Source organism: Lipotes vexillifer, unplaced genomic scaffold, assembly GCF_000442215.2.
Source record: "Lipotes vexillifer unplaced genomic scaffold, Lipotes_vexillifer_v1.1 scaffold371, whole genome shotgun sequence".
Classification (NCBI taxonomy): domain Eukaryota; kingdom Metazoa; phylum Chordata; class Mammalia; order Artiodactyla; family Lipotidae; genus Lipotes; species Lipotes vexillifer.
This window is the reverse complement of record NW_006786304.1, coordinates 1,721,063-1,748,274: the sequence shown is the minus strand read 5'-3', so window position 1 is coordinate 1,748,274 and position 27,212 is coordinate 1,721,063. Positions and strand designations below refer to the sequence as shown.

The window sequence follows — 27,212 nt, the reverse complement described above, 5'->3', positions numbered from 1 at the left end:
CTCGCGGCCCCAGGCCGGGGGGGGGGGGAGGGGAAGAGAGGGGACCCCGGGACCCCCGCCCCCCCCACACCGACCCGGCCGCCCAGTCCCCCGAGACCCGGAGAAAATGTCTTCGCGGACGGCTCTGGCCCCGGGCAACGATCGGAACTCGGACACGGTGAGTGGGGCCCGGCCCCTTGGGGAGCCCCGGCTGGGTCCGGCCGCCGGACCCCTCGCCCTGCTGTGTCCCTCGCCGCGCGAGCCCCTACCCTCATTTCCCCGGCCCGGCCTGGCTCGCCACCCACCGACCCCCGCCCGGACTTCCAGGCCTCTCGACCCTCCCCCACTCCTCAGCCCAGCCCGACCCCTGGGGGCGCCCCTCTCGCGGGACCCCTGTCTTGTCCCTCTGCAGACCGCTTCCGCTCGGGTCTCTTCCCTCCAGGAAGCCCCCTCCCCTGCCTTGCAGGAGCCCCTCCCTTCTCCAGCGGGTTCTTAAGCCCCTTCCCCTCCAGGCCTCCCGCATCCGACAACTGGCCCCCTCCCGGATTTGCCAGGCTCTTGACCCTAAGGCCCAGCCCCGGCCCTCTCCCAGGAAGGCCTGGCCCAGCCCTGCCTCTGGCCTTCCCCGTCTGGATCTGGGTGCCGGGCTCCCCAGGATCCCCCGTCCTCTCATTCCCAGCTTTCTGGCCCTCCGGGATCCTCCCGGCTCCTGTGGGCACCCCCTCACAGGAAGCCGGTTCCACCTTTCCTGGGCCGAGGGTCCTTTCTACCTCGTTCAAGGTCTCACCACTTCCAGGCCTGGTCCCCATCTTCCAAGCAGCCCTGTCCCTGGATTCCCAGCATCTCCAGTACCCACAGATCCCTCCAGACCCTCTCTGGTCTCTTCCTCTCCCAGGAAGCCTTGGCCTCCAACTTCCAGGCCCCCAGCTCAGTCTCGGATTTCTAGGCCCTGAACCAGTCTGACTCCAGGCCTCATCCTCCCTGTATCAACTTCTCCACTTCAGGCAAGCCCCCTCCCCAAGCCCCCAACCCCTTGACCCCGCTCCTAGACCAGGCCCCCCCTCACAGGATGCTACCTCATCCCTTAGCTCTCCAGGGCCCCCCCCCTTCCTCGCCAGGGGTCTGGCCTCCCAGGGAAACCCCCTCCTCAGCTTCAGAGTCCTTCCTCAGCTCACAAGGCCTGGCCCCAGATCCTCCTTCCAGAAAACTCCTGGGTTTGAGGCCTCTGGTCTTGCCCTGGCTCTAAGCCCTCTTCTCTTGGGATCTGTCCGCTGGGAGCTTTCTCCCCAAGTTCCTAGGCCTCTTGACCCCCACAAGGCTCAGCCTTTATTCCTTGGATCTGCCCCTTGCCCGGGAAGCCCCTTCCTCAGGATTTCAGGCCCCTGGACTTCTCTCTGGTTCCGAGTGTTCCTAGAAACCCCTTTCTTAGGAGTTTCCTCAAGACCCAGGCCCCTGGCTCAGGTATCCTTGTCTCCTGACTTCCATTGTCCCATGGCTTGGACCCTTCCCACTATTCCCAGACCCCCCTGTCCCTACACCACAGCCAGGAACAATCCCAGGGAGACCCCCCCTCCCCATTTCCCTGATTTCTGGTTACTCTCACTGCTTCAAAAGACCCTCCCACCAGCCAATGCCAGACTCCTTCCCAGCTGGAGTCTTCGTCCCTTTCCAGGCCTTCTGCCAGGTCCCTGCCAATCCTCAGCCACCCTCACCCCAGATCCCCACCAGAGATTTGTCTCTGTCCCTTCATCTTGTAGGACCCTGCCTCATAGAGATCCCCCATCACCACCACCACTGCCATCACGACCCGTCATGCTGTAGGCCAGACTCTGATTTGGAGTCTTTGATGAGAAACCCACCTCTCCCCCACCCCACCCCAGTCACTCCAGAAAGTGACAAGGAGCCCACAGGCCTGGGTTCCTGTGCTGCTTCTGCCAGCCACTTTGCACTGTGACCTCAGGCAACTGGCTCTCGCCTTCTGAGCCTGTTTCCTGCCCTGCAAAATGGGGTGATGGCTTGAGTCCCTCAGAGGGTTAGTCGAGATGGTAGGGGCAAAGCCTGACACATAGGATGCACTCCACACATGTTCGCTGCTATTGTGACTGTGAATATGAGTCAGACGGTCATGGATCCTCAACCCAGGGCTGTCATTGGTTGTTATGGGAGCTTGCAGACCCACTCCCTGCTCGGAGCCTCAGTTTCTTCACCTCTAAATGGGGTTGATGGTAGCACCTCCCTGTTAGGGATGTTATAAGGAGCCAAAGAGATAATGTGAGCGAGACGCACAGGGCCAGGCCTATTGTAGCTGCTATTATTATTATTACTGTTGTTGTTATGACTTCGATTTTTCAGAGAAGCGTTAAGTTCAAATCTAGTTTCTGTCCGTCCCTACCTGTGTGACCTCAGGCAGGTTACCTCACCTCTCTGAGCCTCAGTTTCCTCATCCGTAAAACAGGGCTTGTACGAGCACTTCCTCCACCTCTTATTGTTCAGATTTGTGCATCATGGGGACTTCGGGAAGGCTAATTCTCCCCTCTCCTCCCAGCTCCAGTCTGTAAGACCTGCTTGTCAGTCCTGGCAGAGGGTCACCTCTCTCCGTCTGGAATCTGAGGTCATAGCCCCCTCCTCTGCCACCTGGTTACCATGATGACAGCCATGTGGGGTCATGCTCCCCCACCCCAAGTTCCAGGCCCCCCACCACCCAGCCTCTCTGGAGGTTCCCTAGCAACAGACCCGGTGTTGGGGCACCAGCCGGCGGGAGGGAGCCAGGCCAGCTGGTGGTGCCGGCCAATTTTAGCTCCCGCCCCCGGCCCCTGAGGGCCTTGTCACCCACTGCCCCAGCTGCCCCTTGCAGGGGTCCCTCAGCCACGCTGCCTTCAGTGGGGTGCCAGCCCAGCCCCAGTTGGCTCCCTTTGTACCACCTGCTGGGGATTCTTCTCCAAGCCCTTATCTGGGTGAGAATCAGAGGTCTTATCTGCTAGGATCTCCAACTCCCTTCCTGCCCTCCCCGGGAAGGAGGCCTGGGGTTGAGAGCAGCCTGGTGGGGGATGTGGGAAAGAGCTGGGGGCTCAGGAGTCAGCAGACCCGGGTTCGAATCCTAGGCACTCTGCTCCACCTGCCCTGTGACCTTGGACAAGGTACTTAACCCTGCCCTCAGCCTTAGGTTCCCCATGTGGAGAGTGCGGATCATAGTTGCACCCACCTTGGAAGTCAGGTAAGGCGCAATAGGCAGCAGGCATGTGGTTAGGGCTCCAGCAGTGGCGGCTGTCTTTCTGCCCCTTGTGGTGAGCATTACCTTTCTGCTTCTTATGAATGAACCGTGTGACCTTGACAAGGCACCGTCTCGCTGCAAGCCTCGGTTTCACCTCTGGAATATGGGGATACAGGTGCCGCCCTCATTGGGCTATTGTAGGAATTAAATGCAGGTGAGGTGCTTTAATGCCCAGGATTTGGCCAATAGTAAAGCCTACTTAATAAAAATGACAGGAGTGTGAGACAGTGTGGCACGGCAGCGGTGAAGATGTCAACTCTGGGGTAAACTGGGTTCAGGTCCCATCTCTGAGCCTCAGGTTTCCTACCTATAAAATGGGAATGATGGTGCCTTAATGGCCAGTGCTCATTAAATGGTGAGCCTCATCACTGTTAAGTGGCCCAGCAGATCCCTGCAAGGAGCAGCCCGGGTCCTCCTCTTCGTTGCCTACCTGGCCTTCTGTCTTCCTCAGCTCCCTGTGTCCTGTGTCCCACCCTCAGCCTTGGGAAGGGTGCAGGGACAGCCCAGGGTCTGAGCAGAGCTGTCTTGGCCGGGGCCTCTGTCACCTACACCTTGGGCCCCAGCGCTAAAAGGGAGGCACAGTCCCTGGGGCTCACAATCAGGACAGGAGAGCCAGGAGCAGGCAGGTGACCTGCGGGGGAGAGAGGCCCAGGAGGGACAGGATGGCAGGAACACAACGTCGGGGACAGATCGTGGTGTATGTAGCGTGGGAGTAAGTGGGTGAGGGCGCGATGGAGCAGCCGCGTTTCACAGGGCGGTGCCGCCCCACGCCCACCCCAGCGAGGAAGCAACAGCTTCCCACAGAAGGAAGGTTAACAATGTAACAATGTGGGGCTACAGTGTCAGGGCGAAATGAAAGACGGTTGGTTACAGTGTTTGGAGTAGAATTTGGGGCAATAAGGATCAGAAGAAAGCATCGCAGGCAGTAAACTGGAAGTCAGGTGTTGAAATATGGGCTTGCCATAGAATTGGGGGGCTGGATGGGGGCAGTGATGGATAAAATGGAATGTTGGGAGCAGTGAGGGTTGGGGTAGAGGGTTGAGTCCAGACTCAGTTGGCGTTGATTGGGGTTGAGGGCTGCAGCGTTAGAATACAATCTCTTGGAGCTGATGGAGGTTCTAGTAATTAGAAAAGGAAGTTGGGAGAGTGGGTAGACTGATTGCAGGGAGGGGTGAAGAAGAGACCTAGTATCTGGGGTCCCAGGTGCTGCAGAGCTGGGGGAGCCCTAGCATCTTTGTTCTTGGAGGTGTCTTTTCGCAGAGAAAGATGGGGGACCCAAAGCCTTCTCTCTGGCGTGGGTTTGAAAAGCGCCACGAGGGGACCAGTGGCCATGGCTGGAGTTAACCTCCCCAACACACAGGTGGATTGGGTGGGCGCTGCCCACCTCTCATGCTCCGTCTCCCCCGCCCAGCATGGCACCCTGGGCATTGGCCGCTCCTCGGACAAGGGACCGTCCTGGTCCAGCCGCTCCCTGGGTGCCCGCTGCCGGAACTCCATCGCCTCCTGTCCCGAAGAGCAGCCCCATGTAGGCAACTACCGCCTGCTGAGGACCATTGGGAAGGGCAACTTTGCCAAAGTCAAGCTGGCCCGGCACATCCTTACCGGCCGGGAGGTGAGTGAGGGGAGAGGACGGGGCTCAGGGCAGAATCCTGCAGCCCTGGCACTTGGTGGGAGGTAGGGAGAGGTCGGGCTTGGCCCTCACTTTGCTGTGTGACCACATGTAAATCTCTCACTCTCACAATAGGACATCTCACATTTTCCCAGAACAACTCAAATAGGAAAAGGGAGCCAATTTCAGGCATCCCTGAAATTGTTGGGCTGTCTCAGATCACAGGCAAGCCATATGTAGTGTTTCTAAGAAGTCATATGGTTTTTGTATCTAAATCTAGGCCACCTCCCTGTTTTAATGGTGGACTTTGGTCCCACCAAATCTTCCAGTGATCTTGATTGAGAACACAAGAGGTTTATTCATGTCTGCACAGTCTCCCTCTCCCCACTTCGCCTTCCAGGATGGGTATATGTACTGAGTATGGCAACATTATTGCAGAAAGGGAGAGGACGCATCTAACTCACACTTAATGGGAAAAAAGAGGACGGTGGGTGGGTTTATGACCCCTCTGCACCTCTTTCAATTTTAGAGAAAGTAACTGGAGCAGTTCATCCTGCCCTCACGCTGTCTATGCCATACATACAAAAGTCACCAGGCCCCAGTGGTTTTATGGGCAAATTGTACCAAACATTTCATTTTTATGCTAATATCTCCAGAGAAAGAGGTTCCACTGCCAGACAAATTTTAAGTGCTCTTTGGTGACAACAAAACCAGATAAGGCATAAAACTGTGGGCCCGTCTTACATGAGAATATAGGTACAAAAATCTTAAACAAAATATTAGCAAAAAGAATCTGACAGATCAATTAAAGAAAGCTGTGTGGTGACAAAGCTGGGTTTATCCGAGGAACGCACAGTTCTTCTCAAATTGACAATTTATTCGTGTACTTTGCCGCATTCACAGATTCAAGGGCAGAAACCATATGATCATCTCAATACTGGCATAAAAAGTGCTTGACAAGATTAAAAACCCATTTGTGAAAGTATGAAGAAAGCTAAGGGACCCTCTTCCCCCACAAAGAGCACATTGTTCCTCTCATGTGGTCTTGAACATGATTCCAGGGTTTTCTAAAGGAACAGAGCCTCCTGAGGGAAGAGTTCTGTAATCCAGTGGATCTGGGGTGATTGGGGGAGTGACCCCAAAACCCTTTGGGAAGACTAAAGACCTAAGCTGGATTACGGCTCTTGAAGTGCTGTACCCCAGTGTGAAATTCAAAATAAAACCTTAACTAAACTTCAGGGTAAGTACAAAGAGGGTTCAGTAACGTTCTGATTTTTCCCCCGTGATGACTACCTCAAAGCTCTTTCAAAGCTTTCTATAGATTTTAAGTGTTTTAAGAGGTTGACTGTCAGGCTGCATAAGTTCAAATCCCAGCCCACAAACTTACCAGCCAAGTAACCTTGGCCAAGTGACTGAACAGCTCTGTGTCTTGGTTTCCCCATTTGTAAAATGAGGATAATCTCATAGGGTTGTTGTGAGGATTAAGAGAGTTCTCATTTGTAAAGCACATAGACCAGAGCCTGGCCCATGTGACTGCTCAGTAGATGTGAGGTCTGGTTATTATTTCTTGTTCCACAGTTTGTGCCTTCAAAACAAAGATGCTGATGGGTGAATGGTCTGAGATGCCCTCCCAGAGGGGCCCCCTCAAGGTCTCAGTCACCCTCACACTCACACAGGCCCTTGGAGCCCCCCCACCCAGGCCCCATGGTGGTATAGGGGATATATTTCCCTGCAGAAGTAAGGGTAGCACTGGACATGGTAAGAACAGCATGTGCAAAGGTCATGAGGCTCAGAGCCCACATCCACTAAGAATGGCCCAGGTTGACAGCTGTCTCTGAAAAGGGACAAAGGAAGGATATCCTAGGGTGATCTGGGTTGGGGGAACCTTTCCCAGCTCGAGGGCCTGTGGTACCTAGACCTTTCCCCCCTTTCTTCCGTCTCTAGGTCGCCATCAAGATCATTGATAAAACCCAGCTGAACCCCAGCAGCCTGCAGAAGGTGAGGCTCAGGGAGAGGGAGCAGGGCAGGGGCAAGGTTGGGAAGAGGGTCCTCGAAACGGCCCACCCTCATCGTTCTCTTTCTTCCTTTCTTCCAGCTGTTCCGAGAAGTCCGTATCATGAAGGGCCTAAACCACCCCAACATCGGTGAGGAGGGCAAGGGAGTGGGCTCGGTGGATACCAACCAGGGCACTTGGGAAAAGAGAGTCGGGGGAGGAGAGAACTGGCGGTTATAGTCATTAGAAAGACCTGTTTTTTCGTAGCAGTATCCCTGTTCCCTGGCTGTGTGACCTTGGGTGAGTCACTCAACCTTTCTGAGCCTCAGTTTCCTCCTCTGGAGCGGGGGCGGGGGGGGGGCGGTTGATAAGAGGGCTTACTTCAACGTCATTGCGAGGATTGGGTAAGGTCATGCATGCAAAGCGCATAGTTCGGAGCTAAGCTGTGGGAGCTGGTCTGATTATTGTCATCAGCATCATCCATTGTCATTGTCATTATTAGGCAGAGTGGAGAGAGTGGGGTCTTTACAAAAGAAGCAGGATTTAGCCTGGCCTGAATGTGGCCGTAGCATTTATTCATCCATTTGTTTATATATACTCAGTGAATACTTATTGAGTGGGCTGCTTATGTGCCAGACCCTGGGGCACAGCAGTAAAGAAAACAGGTACAAACCCCTGGCCTCATAGAGCTGACATTCTCGTGAGGAAGTGGAGAAGGTGGTAAAGTGGGGCCAGGGAGTTTGGAAAATCTTGCCATCAGTAGGGAGCCATCGAGTGTTCTTGAGTAAGGGGTGTTATGGTCAGCACATGCACAGTTACCAAGTGCTGGTGGAGGGTGAGGGGTCTCTTCTCTTGTAACTCCCCGCCTCCATCCCCGGGCCATTGCAGTGAAGCTCTTTGAGGTGATCGAGACAGAGAAGACGCTGTACCTGGTGATGGAATATGCAAGTGCTGGTGAGGCTCCTCCCCTCCCCGCCCTGCTCTCTGCGCCCCCCCCATGCCCCGCCCTGACCCCGCTCGGCCTCTGCCCTGCAGGAGAAGTGTTTGACTACCTCGTGTCACACGGCCGCATGAAGGAGAAGGAAGCTCGAGCCAAGTTCCGACAGGTTGGGGTCACAGCTGCGGGTGGGGCTGGGAGGGGAGCCCCAGTCCCTGGGGACGAGGGTCTGATTGCTGGGTGTGGGTCTGGGCTGTCCAAGGACCTGGGGGCGTGGCTTAAGGCAGGGTCGGGGTGAAGGTGGAGAGCTGGGTGGCTGTGGGCGTGCAGATGCCCAGGTGTAAGGGTACCTAGGTGGAGGGATGCAGGTACCCAGGTGGGTGGGCAAGAGGGTCAGGCATGAAAGTGCCCAGGTGTGCCAGTGTCAGATGTGTGGGTATGAAGGTGTGCCCCGTATATAAGAGTGTGCCTAAGAGGGCACACAGGTGCCAGGGTGCTGAGGTGTGTGAATGTAGGAGTGTGGGTGCCCAGTTGTATAGGTGTGTAGCTGTGTGGGTAAAAGTGCATATGGCAGCTGAGGTGTATGGGTGAGGGGGTCCCAAGTGTGGGTATTGTAAGTTTGTGGGTAGGAGGGCACGCAGATATGTGGGTGCCCAAGTGTGTGGGTAAGAAGGCGTGTGGTGTCAGATGTGTGGCAGTGAGGGTGCCCAGAGGGTAAGAGGGCGTTCAGGTGTGAGGGTTTGGTGGGTGAAGAGATCTGAGCGAGGGTGTTGGTCCGGGACTGTCCAGCTGCTGGACGCAGCTGTACTGGGTGTGCGGGGCTTAAGCCCTGGTATGTTGGGCCACGTGTCTGTCTTATAGCTGTGCGATGTTCTCATGCGTGTCTCTTGACGTGAACGTCAGGAGGGGCCCGTCCTGTTGTCTTGGTGCTGATGTCCTTGCTGGGAGGGTGTCCCGATGTCTGGGTACCAGGATGTCCGGGTGTCCGGGTGGAGGTGTGTGTCTGTGCAGGTCCCACATCACTTCCTGCTATGGCCGAATTGGGGGGTGGGGAGGGGCACCAGCATCACAGCCTGTGCCTGGGGAGGCCTGGAGTCCAGAGCTCAGTTGAGGGGCGGGTTCATGGGGTGTCTGAGGGAGGCCGAGGGGTTTGGGAGCCATAAGTAACTGACCTCCCCTCCTCTCCCCTCCCCTCCAGATTGTATCGGCTGTGCACTACTGTCACCAGAAAAACATTGTACACAGGGACCTGAAGGTGAGCCTCCCAGCTCAGCCCACAGACCCCTGCGTGTCCCCAGCACCGCCCCCCATCCCCTGGGGTGCCCTGTACCCTCCACCATGTTCTCCTTCCTTTTGTCTTCGTGCTCCTCCCTCAGCATCCAGAGCCCCTTGACTTTTTCCCAAGCTTTTGTGGCAAAAACAAGGCCAGCTGATGGGGGAGCAGGTGGGGGATGGGGACAGGAGAAGTGAACAAAGGGAAAAGAAACAAAGTGTCCCCGGAACAGCCTCAGACTGTTACACGCTTCCCGGACAAGGTCACTGGAATGGAATAAAGACTTAGTCACTCCCCGAGCCTCCTGGAGACTGCAGAATATTCTGGAAACTTCAGGAATTGAGATCTTAGAGCCCCAGAGTCACACAGCCTCCAGGGTCTTAGAATCACAGGCATCTTGGAACTTGAGGAGGACCTTTGGGAGGGCTAGTGCCCCTCGGGGAAGGGACTCAGCAGGGCCTCCCCCCCACCACCCCCACTGCCTGGCCGAGCTGAGCAGGGGCAACTCCTTGTCCCAGGGCCCCTGCTCCACAGCCCCACCCAGAGAGAACCTCCTATCTCAGGACTTCCCGTCCTAGACCAGCGAGTTTGTCTGGTGCGAATCAAGTTGTCTGTTGTCTTCACCGTGATTTCTTGAGCATCTACTGTGTCCCAGGGCCTGGTCTAAGTACTTAAGGAAGTGCTTCTCAAGGTTTCTGTAGCAAAGGACCAGGTTTGTTTGAGTATTTTCAATGCCCAATCCACTGTGGACAGGTACTTTGGTAAAGTATAATAAAAATGAAAGGAAAAGAAAGATGTGCAAAATACAAGCCCGATTTTTAAGATGATTATTAATAGATTCAAAAAACATAAAATTCCACTGTCAGATTGCTGTAGACGTTTTGAAGCACTCCCTCTCTCTGTACTGCCCTGATGTCCCCACACAACCCCCTGAGGAGGCACCTTGGAGGCTTCTGAGTCTGCTCTGCGGCGCCGGGGTGGGGAGTGGGGCGGGGCTGGGGAAATCCATGGTGAACAACCTGGAGGAGGCACGCTCCCTGGTGGAGGGTCCTGGAAGTGGCTGAAAGGGGATTTGGGGATACAGCCTTCGGGGGACCAACCACGGGGACCAACCCAGAAGTGAGGTTGGGGCTGAACTGCGGAGCCCCAAATGCCACGAGGGGGAGTGTCACCACTGAGCAAGACGGAGATGCCAGTAGATTGAGGTTTGGGGAAGATCCCTCTGAAGTGTGTGTCTGTGTGGGTTCTATCCCTTCGTTGGGACAGAGGTGGGGAAGGGTGGTACTGAGATACATCAGGAAGTAGGGAGACCGGGAGGAAGCCAGAGATGCTGGGCTAGGGAAGGGAAGTGGTTGGGAGGGGCAAGGCATGGTCAGCAGTCTGAAGGGTGGCTTCATGCATCAGTTTATAGTCAACAAGCTGGAAGAGGCTGGATGCCGGAGGCTACTTTCACGCTCGGGCTGTGGAGATGGCAGGCCTCTTTTGGATTCCAACTCTGCCACTTTCATGCTGTGGGCATGAGGTGGCCTCCCTGAGCCTCAGTTCCCTCCCCCATGAAATGGCAAATAACAAACACGTGCCACCAAAAATAGACAAAACCTTATAACAGTACAAAGTATTTCTTGAGTGCTGACTCTGTCCCATGTGCTGTGGTAAGCACTTTCCAGTTAACCCTGCATCCGCCCATGAGGCAGGTGCTATAATGACCCTTCAGTTTGCACATCGGAAACTGAGGCACAGAGAGAGCCAGTAATCCACCCAAAGTCACACGGTGAGTGAGTGGTGGAGCTGGGTTTTGAAGCTAGGATTCTTCTGGAATCTGTACTTTAACCCCACTATATGTAGCCACTCTTAAAAATGACAGTCTAAAAGCCTGGCGCATAGTAGGTGCACAATAAATATTATATAAAATGATTGTTTTCATTTTTGTAAGTCTTGAGCGATCCGTCCTCATTTTTTTTCTGCTGGGTGAACTGAGGCTCTGCGAAGGGCAGGAGGTTGCCTGAGGGCTTCCAGCTCTGCAGACCATGCGGGATAATAGAGCTAACGTTATATAGCACTTACTTGGCATGAAATATTGTTCGAGGACTTTTCACGGAATAATTCACTTAATTCTCAAACGTCCCTGTGAGGTGGGGACTATGTTTATCCCCATCTTATGGATGAGGAAACTAGGCCCAGAGAGGTAAAGTCACTGCCCAAGGTCACACAGGGAATAAGGGACAGGGCCACAGTCAGACCAGGTCAGCTGGCTCTGGCGCCGCACACGTCCACCGTCTGCCCTCTCCTTGCCTCGCAGGCCGAGAACCTCTTGCTGGACGCCGAGGCCAACATCAAGATCGCCGACTTTGGCTTCAGCAATGAGTTCACGCTGGGCTCGAAGCTGGACACGTTCTGCGGGAGCCCCCCGTACGCCGCCCCGGAGCTGTTCCAGGGCAAGAAGTACGACGGGCCGGAGGTGGACATCTGGAGCCTCGGCGTCATCCTGTACACCCTCGTCAGCGGCTCCCTGCCCTTCGACGGGCACAACCTCAAGGTGCTGGGCGGGGCTGGCACGGGGGCTGTGACTCCCCCGGGGAGGGTCTCTCTGGCCCTCACGGTCGGGCCCCCAAACACCTCTTCTGCAGGGGGCTGGAGGGGTGGGGCCGAGGTCACAGGGCATGACGGGGGTCAGGTAGGACCCAGGTCCCCACAGCCTCATGGCCAGCCCAAGTGGACCAGGCTGTGTTGGGGTTCAGGGTGTGGGCTTGGCCGCCAGCAGGCTTGGGTTCAAATCCCGCTCACTCACTCATTCACTCGGTACATAGTTATTGCTTACCGTCCACGAGTCAGGCTCTGTTTTAAGTTTTGCTGACACAGGGTGAACAAAAGAGACAGAACCCCCTGCATTCAAACATGCTGCTCCCCAGGCGATCCTTGAAAACACGCTAAGTGGGAAAAGCCGGTCACAAAAGACCACCCGCTGTGGGTTCCCCCTCTATGAAATGTCCCGAATAGGCAAATCCACAGAGACAGAAGGCAGATCAGTGGTTGCCTAAGACTAGGGAGGAGGGGGAGTTGGGCTACAGAGTTTCTTCTGGGGGTTGATGACCATGTTCTAAAACGGATTCTGGTGATGGTTGCAACAACTCGGTGAATATACTGAAAGCCGTTGAATGGTGCACTTAAACAAACAAACAAAAAATGCTGCTCTCATGGACCGACATTCTTGCAGCAGAGCCAGGCAGAAAATAAAATAATAAGCAAAATATATAGCACGCTAGATGCTGGCCAGTTCTGTGGAAGCGGGTGGGAAGCGTGGGGTGAGTTGTAGTGTTGGGGCGGATTTTTTTTTTTTTCCCTTTGAACTTTTTATTCTGAAACATTGCCAGTCAACAGAGAAGTTGTCAGCCTAGAACAGGGGACAGGTGTGTACCTTTCAGGAGATGCTCCGGTTGCCTGCGGCCACGTGTGCCACGTGAGTGTCTATATATGCTCGTGGTACCATTGTCATCACCGTTACTGATGGAACGCATGGGAATCAGTTGCAGACACAATGTCCCTTCATCCCTAAAGGCTGCATACAGCGGGGATCTCATGAGACGCGGCCTTTCCCCATCCACGATCACGCTCAGGAAATCCAGCGCTGATGTGTTCCCGGCCTCTAACCCACGGCCCATGCTCGGGTTGCATCAGTCATCCCGAGAATATCCTTGGCAACCGTGTCTCCTGCTCCAACATCCGCTCAGGCGCCCTCATGGCGTTCTGTTGTCCTGTCTCTAGTCTTCTTTCATCTGGAACAGTCCCTCCGCCGTTCTTTGTCTTCCATGGCACGGCAGTGATGAGTTCAGGCCAGTCATCTTGCAGAAAGAACTTCCCTCAGTCTGGGCTGCACAGTGTGTCCTCACGCTTGGATCCAGGTGGTGCATTTCGGGTGGGAATTCCTCAGCGAGAGTGCTCAGGCTGCTTGATGCGGCCGTGAGGAGCCGTCAGGGGATCAGGGAGGTCATTGCTGAGGACAGGCCAGCAGAGCCCTGAGTGATGAGGAAGGGGACCCCTTCGTCACAGTGGCATCGGCCAAGTAGCCAACTCCGCTGAGCCTGTCTCCACCTCTGTTCAGTGAGGACCCTAGGGTACCGACCTCACAGCAGCGATTCGAGGACTTGCTGAGATCACAGAATAATCTTTCTGAGCCCCACGCATGAAGCCAAGAGAACTTTCCAAAGGGCCAGACCTGCCTCTCACCTGCCCCAGGCCCTTGTCACCTCCTGTTGTCCCAGTTTCCCCACCAGGCACCCCAAGCCTTGCTGGGTGAAGGAGACATGCAGCTGGGGGCAAATCCCTGCTCTGTCATTTCCTTGCTGAGTGACATTGAACAAGTCCCTTTCTGAACCTCCGTTTGCCCACCTGTAAGATGGGGACAGTTACAGCCAGACTGGGTGTGTGAAGCCCTTCACAGGGACCTGGCATCTGCCCAGGGTGTCACGCTCGGGAGCTGCCCTGGTGGTGGTGTCAGTGGCCTGATGGCGACTTCTCACCATCACGTGACAGAGGCGCCGTGGAGTGGTGGTTGCACAGCACAGCCTCCGGGGCTTGACTGCCTGGCTTTGAACCCTGGCCCTGCCACTTTCTGGCTGCACAGTCCCAGAGCAAGTGACTTAACCTCTCTGGGCCTCAGTTTCCTCGTCTGGAAAACGGGGCGTCATAACCCTGCTTCACAGCATCCTTGTGAACACAGATGTCATATGTGTAAAGCACTGAGAACGCTGCCCAGCACCGGGTGAGTGCTCTGAAAGCGATCCTCATTACTATGAAATATTCACGACCCTTCAGGCTGTGATGATCTGCAGGCTCCCCAGGAACAGGCCTCATCCAGCCCTTTTAGGACAAGGCCCCCGGAGGGAGCTCCCAGCCCAGGCCCTGGCAGAGGGCTCCACCCCAAGAGACCCCTTCCCCCATTCACCCTACCCTCCATTTTCTGTCTACCTCAGTTCTTTATTCAGGATGGAAGGGGCTCTCCCTAGTCTGTCATGCCATGGAGCGTGGAATTTATTTTTTCTTTCATAACCTTGGCAGGGCCCTCCTAAAAGGCCCTTAAAAAAAAAAAAAGTCAGCATATAAATCAGTGCTCATTCTTTGAAACTGCCAGGGCCTCATAGCTTTTTGGAAAGACATGGGGGATAGGGGGCAGGATGCCCCTCTCTCCTCCCCTTTTGTAAACCTAGTATTAAAAAAGCACTTGCGGGGCTTCCCTGGTGGCGCAGTGCTTGAGAGTCCGCCTGCCGATGCAGGAGACGCGGGTTCATGCCCCGTTTCGGGAGGATCCCACATGCCGCGGAGCGGCTGGGCCCGTGAGCCATGGCCACTGAGCCTGCGCGTCCGGAGCCCGTGCTCCGCAAATGGGAGAGGCCACAACAGTGAGAGGCCCGCCTAACGCAAGAAAAAAAAAAAAAAAAAAGCACTTGCGGGGGCTTCCCTGGTGGCGCAGTGGTTGGGAGTCCGCCTGCCGATGCAGGAGACGCGGGTTCATGCCCCGTTTCGGGAGGATCCCACATGCCGCGGAGCGGCTGGGCCCGTGAGCCATGGCCACTGAGCCTGCGCGTCCGGAGCCCGTGCTCCGCAAATGGGAGAGGCCACAACAGTGAGAGGCCCGCCTAACGCAAGAAAAAAAAAAAAAAAAAAGCACTTGCGGGGGCTTCCCTGGTGGCGCAGTGGTTGGGAGTCCGCCTGCCGATGCAGGAGACGCGGGTTCATGCCCCGTTTCGGGAGGATCCCACATGCCGCAGAGCAACTAAGCCCGTGTGCCACAACTACTGAGCCTGCACTCTAGAGTCTGTGAGCCACAACTACTGAGCCCACGTGCCACAACTGCTGAGGCCCGCACGCCTAGAGCCCGTGCTCTGCAACAGAGGCCACCGCAATGAGAAGCCCATGCACTGCAACAAAGAGTAGCCCCCGCTCGCCGCAACCAGAGAAAGCCCGCCCGCAGCAACGAAGACCCAATGTAGCCAAAACTTAATTAATTAATTAATTTTAAAAAAACACTTGCTGAATCCCTGGCGGTCCAGTGGTTAGGACTCCGCGCTTTCACTGCCGAGGGCCCAGGTTCGATCCCTGGTGCTGGAACTAAGATCCCACAATCCATGAGGCACGGTCAAAAAAAAAAAAAGGTACTTGCTCTGGACATGACTCATGCTAGGCATTTACCTCTACAGACTCACTCCTACCCTGGCCTGGGGAGTGAGTGCTGTGATCCCTGTTTACAGATACGGAAACTAAGGCCCCAGAGGCTGACTCACTGACCCACCTCCCCTCTTATCTGGCTTATAGAACTCACCCTCTCTGTAAGATAACTCAGAGTGAAAAGTTGTATCACTTTTTTAAAAAACTTTTTTGAAAACTGCTGCATCTATGACAATGTTCCCATTTTACAGATTGGAACTGAGGCTGGGGAAAATGGTGGGGTTTTTCCCACTGCATCAGGGCTGGGACTTGGAGCTCCTATCACTTTTGTCGGGGGACTGGGAGAAAGATGTGTGTGTGTGTGTGTGTGTGTGTGTGTGTGTGTGTGTAATGAAAACGGGTGGGGAGGCAGGGCGGACCCCCTCCCCCAGTAACCCCATCCCCCCAGGAGCTGCGAGAGCGAGTCCTCAGAGGGAAGTACCGGGTCCCTTTCTACATGTCAACAGACTGTGAGAGCATCCTGCGGAGATTTTTGGTGCTGAACCCAGCGAAACGCTGTACTCTTGAGGTAAGCTAAGCCTCCAGCCCCACACCCCTCCCACTGAAGCCTTCTTGGCTGACACTATTCCTCTCCCGTGCCCAGCCCGCTGCTGGAAGGTGAGGGGAGACAGGCAGCCCAGGAAAAGGCTCCCAGGCCCGTCCTGACACCGCCCCCCAAACAGCCTCGCCCACTCCCCGACATGCCAGTAATTAGCTAATGAGCTCCTAGAATGATTACAGGGTGCCAGGGACCCAGATGATGCGGAGGAGGAAGGGTGGCTTCAGGAGGCTTCAGCTGGGTGGGTGAGGGATAGGGCGAGGAGGTGCTAGCTTTCAGGAAGCTCTTGATTCTGGGGTGCTAGGCCTTGGAGGTGGGGGCGGGGCAGGGCAGGAACCCCATTTGGGGGCCTGCGTGGGAGGTGGGAAGCTATATTTTTCCCAGTTCCTTCTGACATCTCTCTTTCCCCTTCCCTTTCCTGCTCCCAATTCCTGTAGCAAATCATGAAAGACAAATGGATCAACATCGGCTATGAGGGTGAGGAGTTGAAGCCATACACAGAGCCCGAGGAGGACTTCGGGGACACCAAGCGAATCGGTGAGGGTCAGGAAGAGCAGAGCCATAGGCCCCACAGCCAGGGGTAGGAGCTTCCCAGCACCTACCCCTTTGGTTAGTGCATCACAGAAGTTTGCAAGGCAATTGGGGAGAGCAGAGAAGTCTGGGCTCCAGTCCCTGCGCCACTACCTTCTAGCTGTGTGACCCAGGGCCAGTGGCTTCCTCTCTCTGTGCTTCTGTTTCTTCATCTATAAAACAGGATAATCAGAGGGCCTATCTCATAAGTTTGTTATGAATATTCAATGAATGAATTTATATAAAGCACTTATATCAGGCATGTAATAAGTGCTTTTGTGTTAGCTTTGACTATTAAGACATAAGAAATCAGTCACTTCCAGAAGAGTTTGGTCAAAACCATCAGTAATCTGCATGTTTGAGACAAACTCCCACCTTGGCACATGCCTCACCCTCCACCCATTTGGTCCCAATCCCTTCAGCCTGGAGCCCTCGAACACTTGACCCCAAAAGCATTAGCCCTGGAAAAGCACCTTAGGAACCATCCAGTAACCTTCATTCTACAGCTGAGTAAACCAAGGCCACCATCAGATCTGACTGTATTAATCAGGACTTCCTGGTTGCAAGTAACAGAAAACCCAAGCCATTCTGGCTTAAACCAGATAATAATAATAGGTTGAACCAAGTGGAATTGCCATTGTAATAGCTCAAAAATTGTTAATACCAGCAATTTCATGTGTTTTAACCTAATAGTGATGTTATTCATTCACATAACTGAAAAAGCCAGGGTATATCAGCCTTCAGGCACAGCTGGATCCAGGTGCTCAGAGACAGTTGTTAGGGATCTTCTCAGAGGTGGCTTCTTTCTCAGGCAGCTCTCCCTGCCAGGAGCAAGCTGACAGCAGCATATCCTAGTGGCCTGGACGCCCCATCAGGAAGAGAAGCCACTTTCCTAATGTTCCAATAGAAGCCTTAGGGCGGTGCCCATTGACTACCCCTGAACCAGTCAATTTGACCTTGGGGATGGAACACTTTTATTGGCCAGAACTGGGTCATATGTCCACCCTAACCAATCACTGTGGCTTTGGGTATGGAGCATTCTGATTGGCCATACCTGGGTCATCTGCCCACCCTGAACCAATCAGTATGGCCTTGGGAATGGAACACTCTGATGGTCCAGAGCTGAGTTACATGCCTGCCCTTGGGGCTTGGAGCAGGCAGGAGTCAGCCAGGTGATCTGAGCTGGGAAGAAATGTTCTTCCAAGGAAAATCAGGGTGCTGCTGGCAGAAGGAGGAATGGATACTGGACAAGCCAAAGAGCAGGCATTATGTGATGCAGAAACGAGTGGAAGGGAAGGATCTGGGAGACTGAACCTCCTCTCCGTCCCCCTCTCCCAGAGGTGATGGTGGGTATGGGCTACACGCGGGAAGAAATCAAAGAGGCCTTGACCAGCCAGAAGTACAACGAAGTGACCGCCACCTACCTCCTGCTGGGCAGGAAGACTGAGGTCAGAAGGCGTCAGGGACATTTGGGATGCGCGATGCCCGGGGTGGTGGGACTTCTGGGGCAGAGGGGACAGGGGCTGAGGTTCCTCATCTGTCATCTTCCTGCAGGAGGGTGGGGACCGGGGCACCCCGGGGCTGGCCCTGGCACGGGTGCGGGTGCCCAGCGACACCACCAATGGAAGCTCCAGCAAAGGCACCAGCCACAGCAAAGGGCAGCGGAGTTCCTCCTCCACCTACCACCGCCAGCGCAGGCATAGCGACTTCTGTAAGTATCGGCCCCACACCCTCTCATGCCATCCCTGGTCCCAGGGCCTCGGACCTGCATTACATCAGGGTTCTCTAGCTGGCAAGCAGCAGAAACCTGCTCGAGCCAACTGCAACAAAGGGAGGAATGTCTTATAAAGGTGCAGGGACATTGCATGAAATTTGGAGGCAGTCAGGCTCAGTAAGGGATTAGAAACTGGAAAAGAAGCCAGACCCAGAGCAGACACTCTGTGTCTTGCTTCTTCTCTGCTCGTCTGTTTTTTCCTTTCTTTCTTACATATCCTGCCTTATCTTTTTCCCAGTCTCTTAACTCCTTACAACTTGGTTTTAGAGGCCAGCTCAAATAATAGCTGGAATCTCTTTGGTCCACTTGATATCAGGGTCCAGTTGGGATTAATCCAGTTGACTAGGACACAGGATGACTCATTGTACAAAATGGCTGCTGAGAGCCTGCCCTCTGGCCTCTCCTCCTTACTTACTGGTGGGAAGGGAGTGGGCAGACACCTGATTGTATCCCAAATTCTGCAACTAACATATATCTCATCCCCTGCAGAAAATAGACCCACCACCACTACCACCACAAATGAGACATGGGAACTTCCAAGAGGTCTCTTACCTATACCCTCATCAAATGTTAATCATCCCCACTATTTTTTAACAGCTTTATTCAGATATAATTCACATACATTTAAAGTGTGCAGTTCAGTGGCATTAGTATATTCACAGATTTGTGTATCCTTCACCACAGTCAACTTTAGAACATTGTCTATACGCCATAAAGAAACTCCATAACCCTTATTCATCTGTTTCAAATCTCCCATCCAGCCCAACCTCCAGCCCCTGACAACTACTAATCTATTGACTATCTCTGTAGATTTTCCTAGTCTGGACATTTCATATAAATGGAATCATACAGTATGTGACCTTTTGTGACTGGATTCTTTCACTTAGCATCATGTTTTCAAGGTTCATCTGTATCGTAGCAGTATCAGTGCTTCATTTCTTTTTATATATAATAAAATAATATTCCATTGCATGGATATACCATATTTTGTTTATCCATTCATCAACTGAGGGTCATTTGGGTTGTTTCCACCTCTGGTTACTGTGAATAGCATTGCTGTGTACATTCATGTACAGGTTTTTGTGTAGATCTATGTTTTCATTTCTCTTGGGCAAGTACTTAGGAGTGGAATTGCTGAGTCATATGGTAACTCTACATTTAACAGTTAAGGAACTGCCAAGGTGATTTCCAACTTTCCGTTATTTTTGCAGCCCTACTTCTCTCTAGGGGTGAAATTCTTTACTCTGGGACGGGCACTAGTACAGGGAGAGGGGAGTCAGGGAAGCTTAGCATCAGTCCTGAGCAGAACCTGCTTTGTTCTGGATGGTCAACCCGTTCCCCTCCCCTGGATCTCCTTCTCCCCACCTATAAAATAGCAAGATTGGCCCAGAGAGTCCCTAAGAAGCTTGTGACTCCAACATACTACGGTTAGAACATGGTAACCTTTAAAAATAACCCACATGGAGACCTTCTGGGTTCTGGGGTTCTCAGGACAAAAGATAGTTTATGAGTGCCCCGTGTCTGTCATTGTAGAGCTTGTTATGGTTCTGGGACTTTTGCGCATTAAGTTTCCTGAGGATTTAACATGCAGTTCTGACTTTCTGACGTTCTAGGACAAGTTTAACCCCCGGGTTCTAAAATTGTAAATTCCCAAGATGTTCTAAAGGACAAAATTTGTTTTGTTTTGTTTTGTTTGTTTTTTGGGGTTTTTTTTTGCGGTACGCGGGCCTCTCACTGTTGTGGCCTCTCCCGTTGCGGAGCACAGGCTCCGGACGCGCAGGCTCAGCGGCCATGGCTCACGGGCCCAGACGCTCCGCGGCATGTGGGATCTTCCCGGACCGGGGCACGAACCCGTGTCCCCTGCATCGGCAGGCAGACTCTCAACCACTGCGCCACCAGGGAAGCCCTGTTTTGTTTTGTTTTTGAAACTGTTACACTCACATCCTTCAAAACTTGATAGCGCAGGAAGGGTAGATGGTAAAAAAGTCTTTGTCCTACACATATCTCGCAGCCCCCAGTCTTCCTTGGAGACAGCCACCGTTACCGGTTTTATATCAATTCTTTCAGAGAAGTTTCATTCATATATAAATATATAAAGAGACAGATGTGAAAAGAAGGAGAAAGAGAAAATGTTTTAAATGCATAAAGATGGATAAATACAAATATTAACATATTAATATACTATAAAGATATAGTCCCCCCTTTTAATAGAAATGATAGCCTTTGGGCAACATTCATTTATAAACAAGTATAGATAAATAGATATAGTTAAACACTTCCCCACCCCCTTTTTTTTTTTTTTTTTGCGGTACACGGGCCTCTCACTGTTGCGGCCTCTCCCGTTGCGGAGCACAGGCTCCAGACGCGCAGGCTCAGCGGCCATGGCTCACGGGCCCAGCTGCTCCGCGGCATGTGGGATCTTCTTGGACCGGGGCACGAACCCGTGTCCCCTGCATCGGCAGGCGGACTCTCAACCACTGCGCCACCAGGGAAGCCCTTTTCCCCCTTTTTATACACATGATGGCCCACTGTAGACCTCATACCTTGCCTTGCCTTTTCTACCTCACAGTCTATCTTGAAGATCTTTCTGTATTGGAACATTTTTTATAGTTGCATAGTATTCCGCTGTGTGACAATATCTTGACTTACTTAGTTATCCCCATATTAAGGGGCATTTAGCCTGTTCCCAATCTTTTGGCCTGAAAAAAAAAAAAAAAAGAAGGATGCAGTGAATAACCTGTATGTGTGTCATGTCATTTATGTGGAGCTTCTGGGTCAGTATATGTGTTGTCACTTAGATATTATCAGAATGGCCCATGCAAAGGTTGTAGCCTATGTGAGGAATTCTAAGGTTCTAAGGATCATCTGGAGTACGTTCTGGCTTTTCCAGGTGACGCCAACCCTAAACTGTCCCCTCCCTCTACCAGGTGGCCCATCCCCTGCACCCCTGCACCCCAAGCGCAGCCCAACCAGCACAGGGGAGGCGGAGCTGAAGGAGGAGCGCCTGCCAGGCCGGAAGGCAAGCTGCAGCGCCGCGGGGAGCGGGAGCCGAGGGCTGCCCCCCTCCAGCCCCATGGTCAGCAGCGCCCACAACCCCAACAAGGCAGAGATCCCAGAGCGGCGGAAGGACAGTACGAGCACCCCTGTGAGTGGAGGGGCTGGGGGATGGGACCAGGGGTGCCACCACCTGTGGCGCAGCCTATCAATGCCACCTGGGTCACATTTTTCAGACTCTGCCGTTTCCCATCCTGTTCCCCAGACCACCACATGGGACTCTTTGTTTTATCCATTCAGTCGTTCACTCAGCAGACATTTATTGAGTGCTCTCTCTGCCTAAGCTTGTACTTGATTCTAGTGTATAAATTAGGATCCAGTGTCAGAAAGAAGTACCATGCTTTCGATGGGAAGGATTTAACGTGGGGAATTAGGTGCGGTGCTTACACAATTGTAGGAAGGGCTGGAGGGGCAGGCAATAGACAAGACCTACAAGAATGACGTATTGCCACAGCAGAACTGACCCACCAAGGGAGCTCCTGCCTCTGAGGCCACCTCTAGCTCTGTTGAATTCAAGAACATACAGTCATGGCTGCAGTGCAAGACTCAGAAACTTCATTCTCCAGAAGAAGAGCCTCTGCTGCCCAGAAGTCTGGAGAGCCGGCACTGGTGCCCTGCTGAAGCAAAGACCCTCATCTCACGGGTTTGCCTGCGTGAGCCCAAGTCAAAGGGGGCAAGAAAGTGGCTGCCACCCCTTTTCCACCTTCCAGATCTTCATGAGTGCAAAGATTGGCAGAACCCGTTCATATCCAGGACCTGGGCTGCAGAGGAGTTTCTGGGGAATGTAGCATTTGGCTTTCTTGCTTCTACAGATCCTTTAGTATAATATAGTGCAAGCTAAGGGAACCAAAATATCCTCATCATCAGAGGCAAGGGTGGAGACAAGTTACAGGAAGGTGGTCAGGATGCTGAAGCTACATAGACCAGAGTTTGAATTACATTGATGAGCTGTGTGACCTTGAGCAAGTAACTTCCCCTCTCTGAGCTTCACTGTTCCACCCTGTGAAAATGAGCTCATCAAAGAACTTGGGTTGTTGGGAGGATCTTGTACAGTCTTCACACAGTGTCTGGCTCAGTAAGCACTCAATGAATGAGAGCTGTTGTAATTGTTGAAATAAACCCACACTTTAAGAAAGTAGAAAAGGAACAGCAAATTACCCCCTGACCCTGCGCACCCAGAAAAGCAGTAGAAGAAAGAAAATAATAAAGAGAAGAAAAGAAATCAATAAAGGAGAAAACAGATGTACCCTAGAGAAAATCAACAAGCCAAAGTCTGATTCTTTGAAAAGATTAATAAAATCAATGGACCCCTAGCAAGACTAATTAATAAACAAGACAGTACATAACATTGTAAATCAACTATATTTCAATTTAAAAAAATAAAGAAAAAATACAGCAAACACAAAATTACCACTATCAGAAGTGAAAAAGAGAACTTTGTTCTAACATAAAAAGGTAGTAAGATGGTATTAGGAACTACTCTATGCTAATAAATTTGACAACTTAGACAAAACGGACAAATGTCTTTCAAGACACAGTTAACCAAAACTGACGCGAGAAGAAATAGAAAACCTGAACAGTCTCAACATCTTCCCATAAAGAAAACTCCAGACCCACATGGCTTTAAGCTGATGGAAGTCTTCCACACACTGAAAGAAGGAATAATACCCAACTTAGGCAGACTTCCAGAGGGAAGAAAGAGAGATCGCTTTCCAACACATTTTGTGAGGCAACAGAATCCTGAAATGCCATTCCTGTCCTTGGAGAGCTCTGTGCAGTAGGAGCTGGGGACCACAGGTGTGGTCAATCAGAGTGATCAAGGCTGTAGCAGGGAGTGCAAAGAAGGTAGCTGACTCAGCCCGGGCCGGGGCCAGGGCACGGATATATCATGAACTGACACCTGAAAGATACCTAAGAGTGAGTCAGAGGGAAAAGGCAGGAGGAATAACCAAGCAGATAAGACAGCACGTGCAAAGGCCTTTATGAGGAGAGACAGCATGGCATGAATAAGTATGTTTTTCAAAGTTTAACGTGGCTAGAGGTGGGGGAGAGCTGGGAGAGGAGAGGGGGCGAGGCTGCCCCCTGGGAACCTTCCCTGACCTTCTCTCCTCCCAGCTCCAAGGCTTTCTATGACTCTCAGCCTACATTGCTGGGATGGCCCACTAACCCTTCATGTCTTTAGCCAAAGTACAACAAACCACCTACTCACTTTCAGTTCACACACAGGCCCCTGCCTCGTTCCTTTTATTTTTATTTATTTCTTTACTATTATTATTTTTTGGCTGCGCCTTGCAGCATGCGTGATCTTAGTTCCCCGACCAGGGATCGAACCCGGGCCCCCTGCATTGGGAGCATGGAGTCTTAACCACTGGACCGCCAGGGAAGTCCTCCCTGCCTCGTTCCTAATGAGAGAGGCCAGAGAGGGCAAGAGGGGGGATTAAGGGGTGTCCCTTTGCTCCCTCACGCTCCTTCTGGCCTTGTCTCCTGCAGAACAACCTCCCCCCCAGCATGATGACCCGCAGAAACACCTACGTTTGCACAGAACGCCCGGGGGCTGAGCGCCCATCCCTGTTGCCAAATGGCAAAGAAAACAGGTATGGAGGGAGGGCAGCAACAGGGAGGGGGCAGTGGGGTGTAGGTGAGCAGGGCCCCCCTTGATCTCAGATGATAGATGCGGGGAAGGGGTGCCATGGGGACTGGGGAGTCTGTGTCTGCCCTTCCCTTGGCAGAGTCTACCCATGTCCTCCCTCTCCCAGACTCCCCTGAAAATCCTCCACCCTTAATTAATTAGTCATCAGCACCAGGAAAGCAGTCTGCCCCATTCTCTGCCTACGAGCCTTGGGAACCTGAGTTGATTCTTTTTTTTTTTTTTTTTTTTTAATGATCCATTTTTAGAGCTGGAGAGAAGCCCCAGATTGTCACAGCTTCCACATCCTCTGGTTGGCTGGGTTTCAAACTTCTTTGCCTGAGTCTGTTCAGTCTCTTTTAGCTGGCATGTGAGGGAAACCAGTACAGACTGGCTGGAGCATAAACAGGGAATGAATTGGTTCACATCACAGTTCAAGTCTGGGAGTGGGGCAGGCTTCAGGATAATGACACTGCCGCCCACCAGGACTGGCAGGCATGACGCCGAGGTGCACTCTGGGAAGCACCTGATAAACAGATGCAGGTGTTACTCTTTGGTGGGGGCAAGGTAATGGAGTGGTTGAGGGCAGTGATTCTGTGGCTACTCAGCTCTGAGTTTGAATCTTGCCTCTTAGCTCTTTGGCAGGTATCTGAGCCTCCATTTCCTCCTGTGTAAGATGGGCCTGATGTTCTCTGCCTCCAGACCCTATTAGAGGGATCCAGTGGAGATCAGGTGTGTCCTTGTACCTGGCACAGGGTCTGAGACACAGAAGGCATTTGATGAGTACAAGCTTTTTTGTGGTTGTTAAATAAAAATAAGAACAGCCAACATTTTTCAAGCAGTAACCATGTGCCAGGCCTCTGTACATTAGCTAGTTGAATGCCCCTAACAATTCTATGAGGTTGATCCTGGTATCTCCATTTTACAGCTGAGGAAATGAGGCATGGATAGCTTAAGTAACTTGTCCAAGGCCACACAGCTGGTAAGTCAAGGAGCAAAGATTCCAGACTGACTCCAGAATCTGTACTTGTAACCACTATAATATATGGCTTCCCAGTTCTGGCCGAGAGATAGTGTATAGTTAGATTATAGATTGAGGAATGAAAAGACCCCAGAGTGCAGTGGATGAGATGGAGGTTTAGTCCTCTGTGATGCAACCATCCAGAGGTAGGAGGCAGAGTGTCCTCCAAGGATTCAGGACCATTCTCAACATGGGGCTCCAGCTCTGGGTCGGAGGCCACTGCACCAGTTACCACTGTTTCGCAACCAGCAAGTAGGGTGGAAAGAAAGCGGAGTGCGAACTGCTTTCTTTTTAGAGGCGTGACCCAGAAATGGTACAAAGCATTTCTGTTTATATTCTGTTGGCCAGAGCATGGTCACATGACCACCCCTAGCTGCAAGGGAGGCTGGGAAATGTAGGATCTGGCTGGGCAGCCATGTGCAATGTTCATACTCTAAGGGGGTTGGTCACTAAGAGTAAAACAAGGTGTATGGATTCTGGGAGAGAGATAGTGGTATCTGCCAATCAGGGCTCCCTCTTTGAGATCCAGGCTCGTCCCGTCTCCCTAGGATAGAAATTGGAGGTCTGGCTCCTGCTGTCAGGACTGGGAGCCTCAGAGGGCCTAGAGGAGGGTCCTGGGATAGTGGAGCCACCTCTGCCCACACAGCATCTTGAGAGAGTTAGGGAGAGGGTGCCTTCCTCTTTCTTTTCACCTGTTGAAACGTTTTCATAATGAATGTAGGTCCCCTTGATGTTCACATCTATTCCTTTCCCGCGATTGAATAATAGCAAAGTGTTCGCACAGTTGGTTTGGTTCCTGAGGTTTGGATGGCAAATGGCAAGGGATTCATCCAAAAATGTATCTGAATCTATTCAGTTGCCGAGTTTGGAGAGAGGAGAATCGGGATAGGGGACAGATAGGAGGGGGCAGAGTTTAAAGAAAGGATAGTTTGAAGGAGGGATGACTTAGGAGTTGAGACGAGGTGGTAAGACAATACTAGGATTGCACAGCGCACAGCCTGCACAACGTACACAGCAGCCCTGTCTCTGAGCTCCAGGTTGCTAGAGGTTTCTGATCTCAGGAATGACCAGTGGAGAAGCAGGGGGCTGGGGACTTGGCTTGCCTCAAGGCCCCACCCTGACTTGTACCTCTCTGCCCACAGCTCGGGGACCCCACGGGTGCCCCCCGCCTCCCCCTCCAGTCACAGCCTGGCTCCCCCATCAGGGGAGCGGAGCCGCCTGGCACGCGGCTCCACCGTCCGCAGCACGTTCCACGGTGGCCAGGTCCGGGACAGGCGGGCAGGGGGCGGGGCAGGTGGGGGCGTGCAGAATGGGCCCCCCGCCTCTCCCACACTGGCCCATGAGGCCACACCCCTGCCCACTGGACGGCCCCGCCCCACCACCAACCTCTTCACCAAGCTGACCTCCAAACTGACCCGAAGGTGAGCCCCACGGGATGGGGGGGTCTGGGGAGCGGGATGGGGGGGGCTGACGGGGCCTAACCTGTCTTCTGCTCTACTCTGCCTCTGTATCCCCACGTCTCCTCCTCTTCCTCCGTCACCCTTCACCTCCCTCCTCACGCTGCAGGGTTACCCTCGATCCCTCTAAACGGCAGAACTCTAACCGCTGCGTTTCGGGCGCCTCTCTGCCCCAGGGATCCAAGATCAGTAAGTCCCCTCCACCCTCTGCTTTCACTGGCTCTGCCTCTCTATCTGCATGTCTGACCTGTGTGCGGGCCTGGCGGGAGGGGGCGCTGTGAGTCGGGTAGGGGCTCTGGTTGTCCATTTCCTCACTCAGTTAATAAACAATAGTCTGGCCTCTGGAGCCAGACTCTCGGGGTTCAGACCCGAGCTCTTCTGAGTGCCCTTAAGCAAATGACCTAACTTCTCTGGGCCTTACTTTCCCCTTCCCTGAAGTGGGGATAGTCATAACCGTACCTTCCTCATAGGGTTGTTGTGCGGTGAGGTATATCACTAAGTGAGGTGATGCACGGACTGAGCTCAAAATCTTGCCTTGGAAAATGCTTTATAAATATTTACTATTACTATTCTTTGAGTGTCAGCTGTGTGCCTGGCACCATCGTGGGCCCAGAGTAAAGTGAACAAAAGGGATAAAATCCCTGCCCAGGACATTCTACTAGGGGACCCAGACAGTAAACAATAAATAAGTAAAATATATATACTGTCAGGTAGTGACAAGTACTAAGGAGAAAAAGGAGGCAAGGAAGGGGGGGTCAGGGGTGTGGAGAAGGGAGGGTGCAGTTTTACATGGGGCAGGCCTCACTAAGGAGGTTTCATTTGAGTACAGCCTGAAGGAGGGGTGTGTGTGTGTGTGTGTGTGTCCTTCTATATGTAGGTATGTGTCTC

The 27,212-nt window shown here is 52.9% G+C and overlaps 1 protein-coding gene across 4 annotated transcripts in view; it reads left to right on the top strand.

The window, feature by feature from the left end:
• The first annotated feature begins 78 nt into the window (after positions 1-78).
• The window catches only part of MARK4 (microtubule affinity regulating kinase 4), a 30,141-nt gene continuing 3,007 nt past the window's right edge, over positions 79-27,212 (top strand). The window contains exons 1-16 of one of the 4 annotated variants that reach the window (XM_007458533.1): positions 107-157; positions 4,662-4,862; positions 6,804-6,857; positions 6,955-7,003; positions 7,741-7,806; positions 7,888-7,958; positions 8,988-9,044; positions 11,362-11,598; positions 15,673-15,792; positions 16,260-16,359; positions 17,731-17,840; positions 17,947-18,103; positions 21,094-21,311; positions 23,711-23,814; positions 26,010-26,288; positions 26,434-26,513. In XM_007458533.1, the coding sequence (XP_007458595.1) occupies positions 107-157; positions 4,662-4,862; positions 6,804-6,857; positions 6,955-7,003; positions 7,741-7,806; positions 7,888-7,958; positions 8,988-9,044; positions 11,362-11,598; positions 15,673-15,792; positions 16,260-16,359; positions 17,731-17,840; positions 17,947-18,103; positions 21,094-21,311; positions 23,711-23,814; positions 26,010-26,288; positions 26,434-26,513 (1,954 nt within the window). Of the gene's footprint in view, positions 158-4,580; positions 4,863-6,803; positions 6,858-6,954; positions 7,004-7,740; positions 7,807-7,887; positions 7,959-8,987; positions 9,045-11,361; positions 11,599-15,672; positions 15,793-16,259; positions 16,360-17,730; positions 17,849-17,946; positions 18,104-21,093; positions 21,312-23,710; positions 23,815-26,009; positions 26,289-26,433; positions 26,514-27,212 lie in introns of those variants that run through there. The other 3 variants (XM_007458532.1, XM_007458531.1, XM_007458534.1) reach the window with 3 other exon arrangements.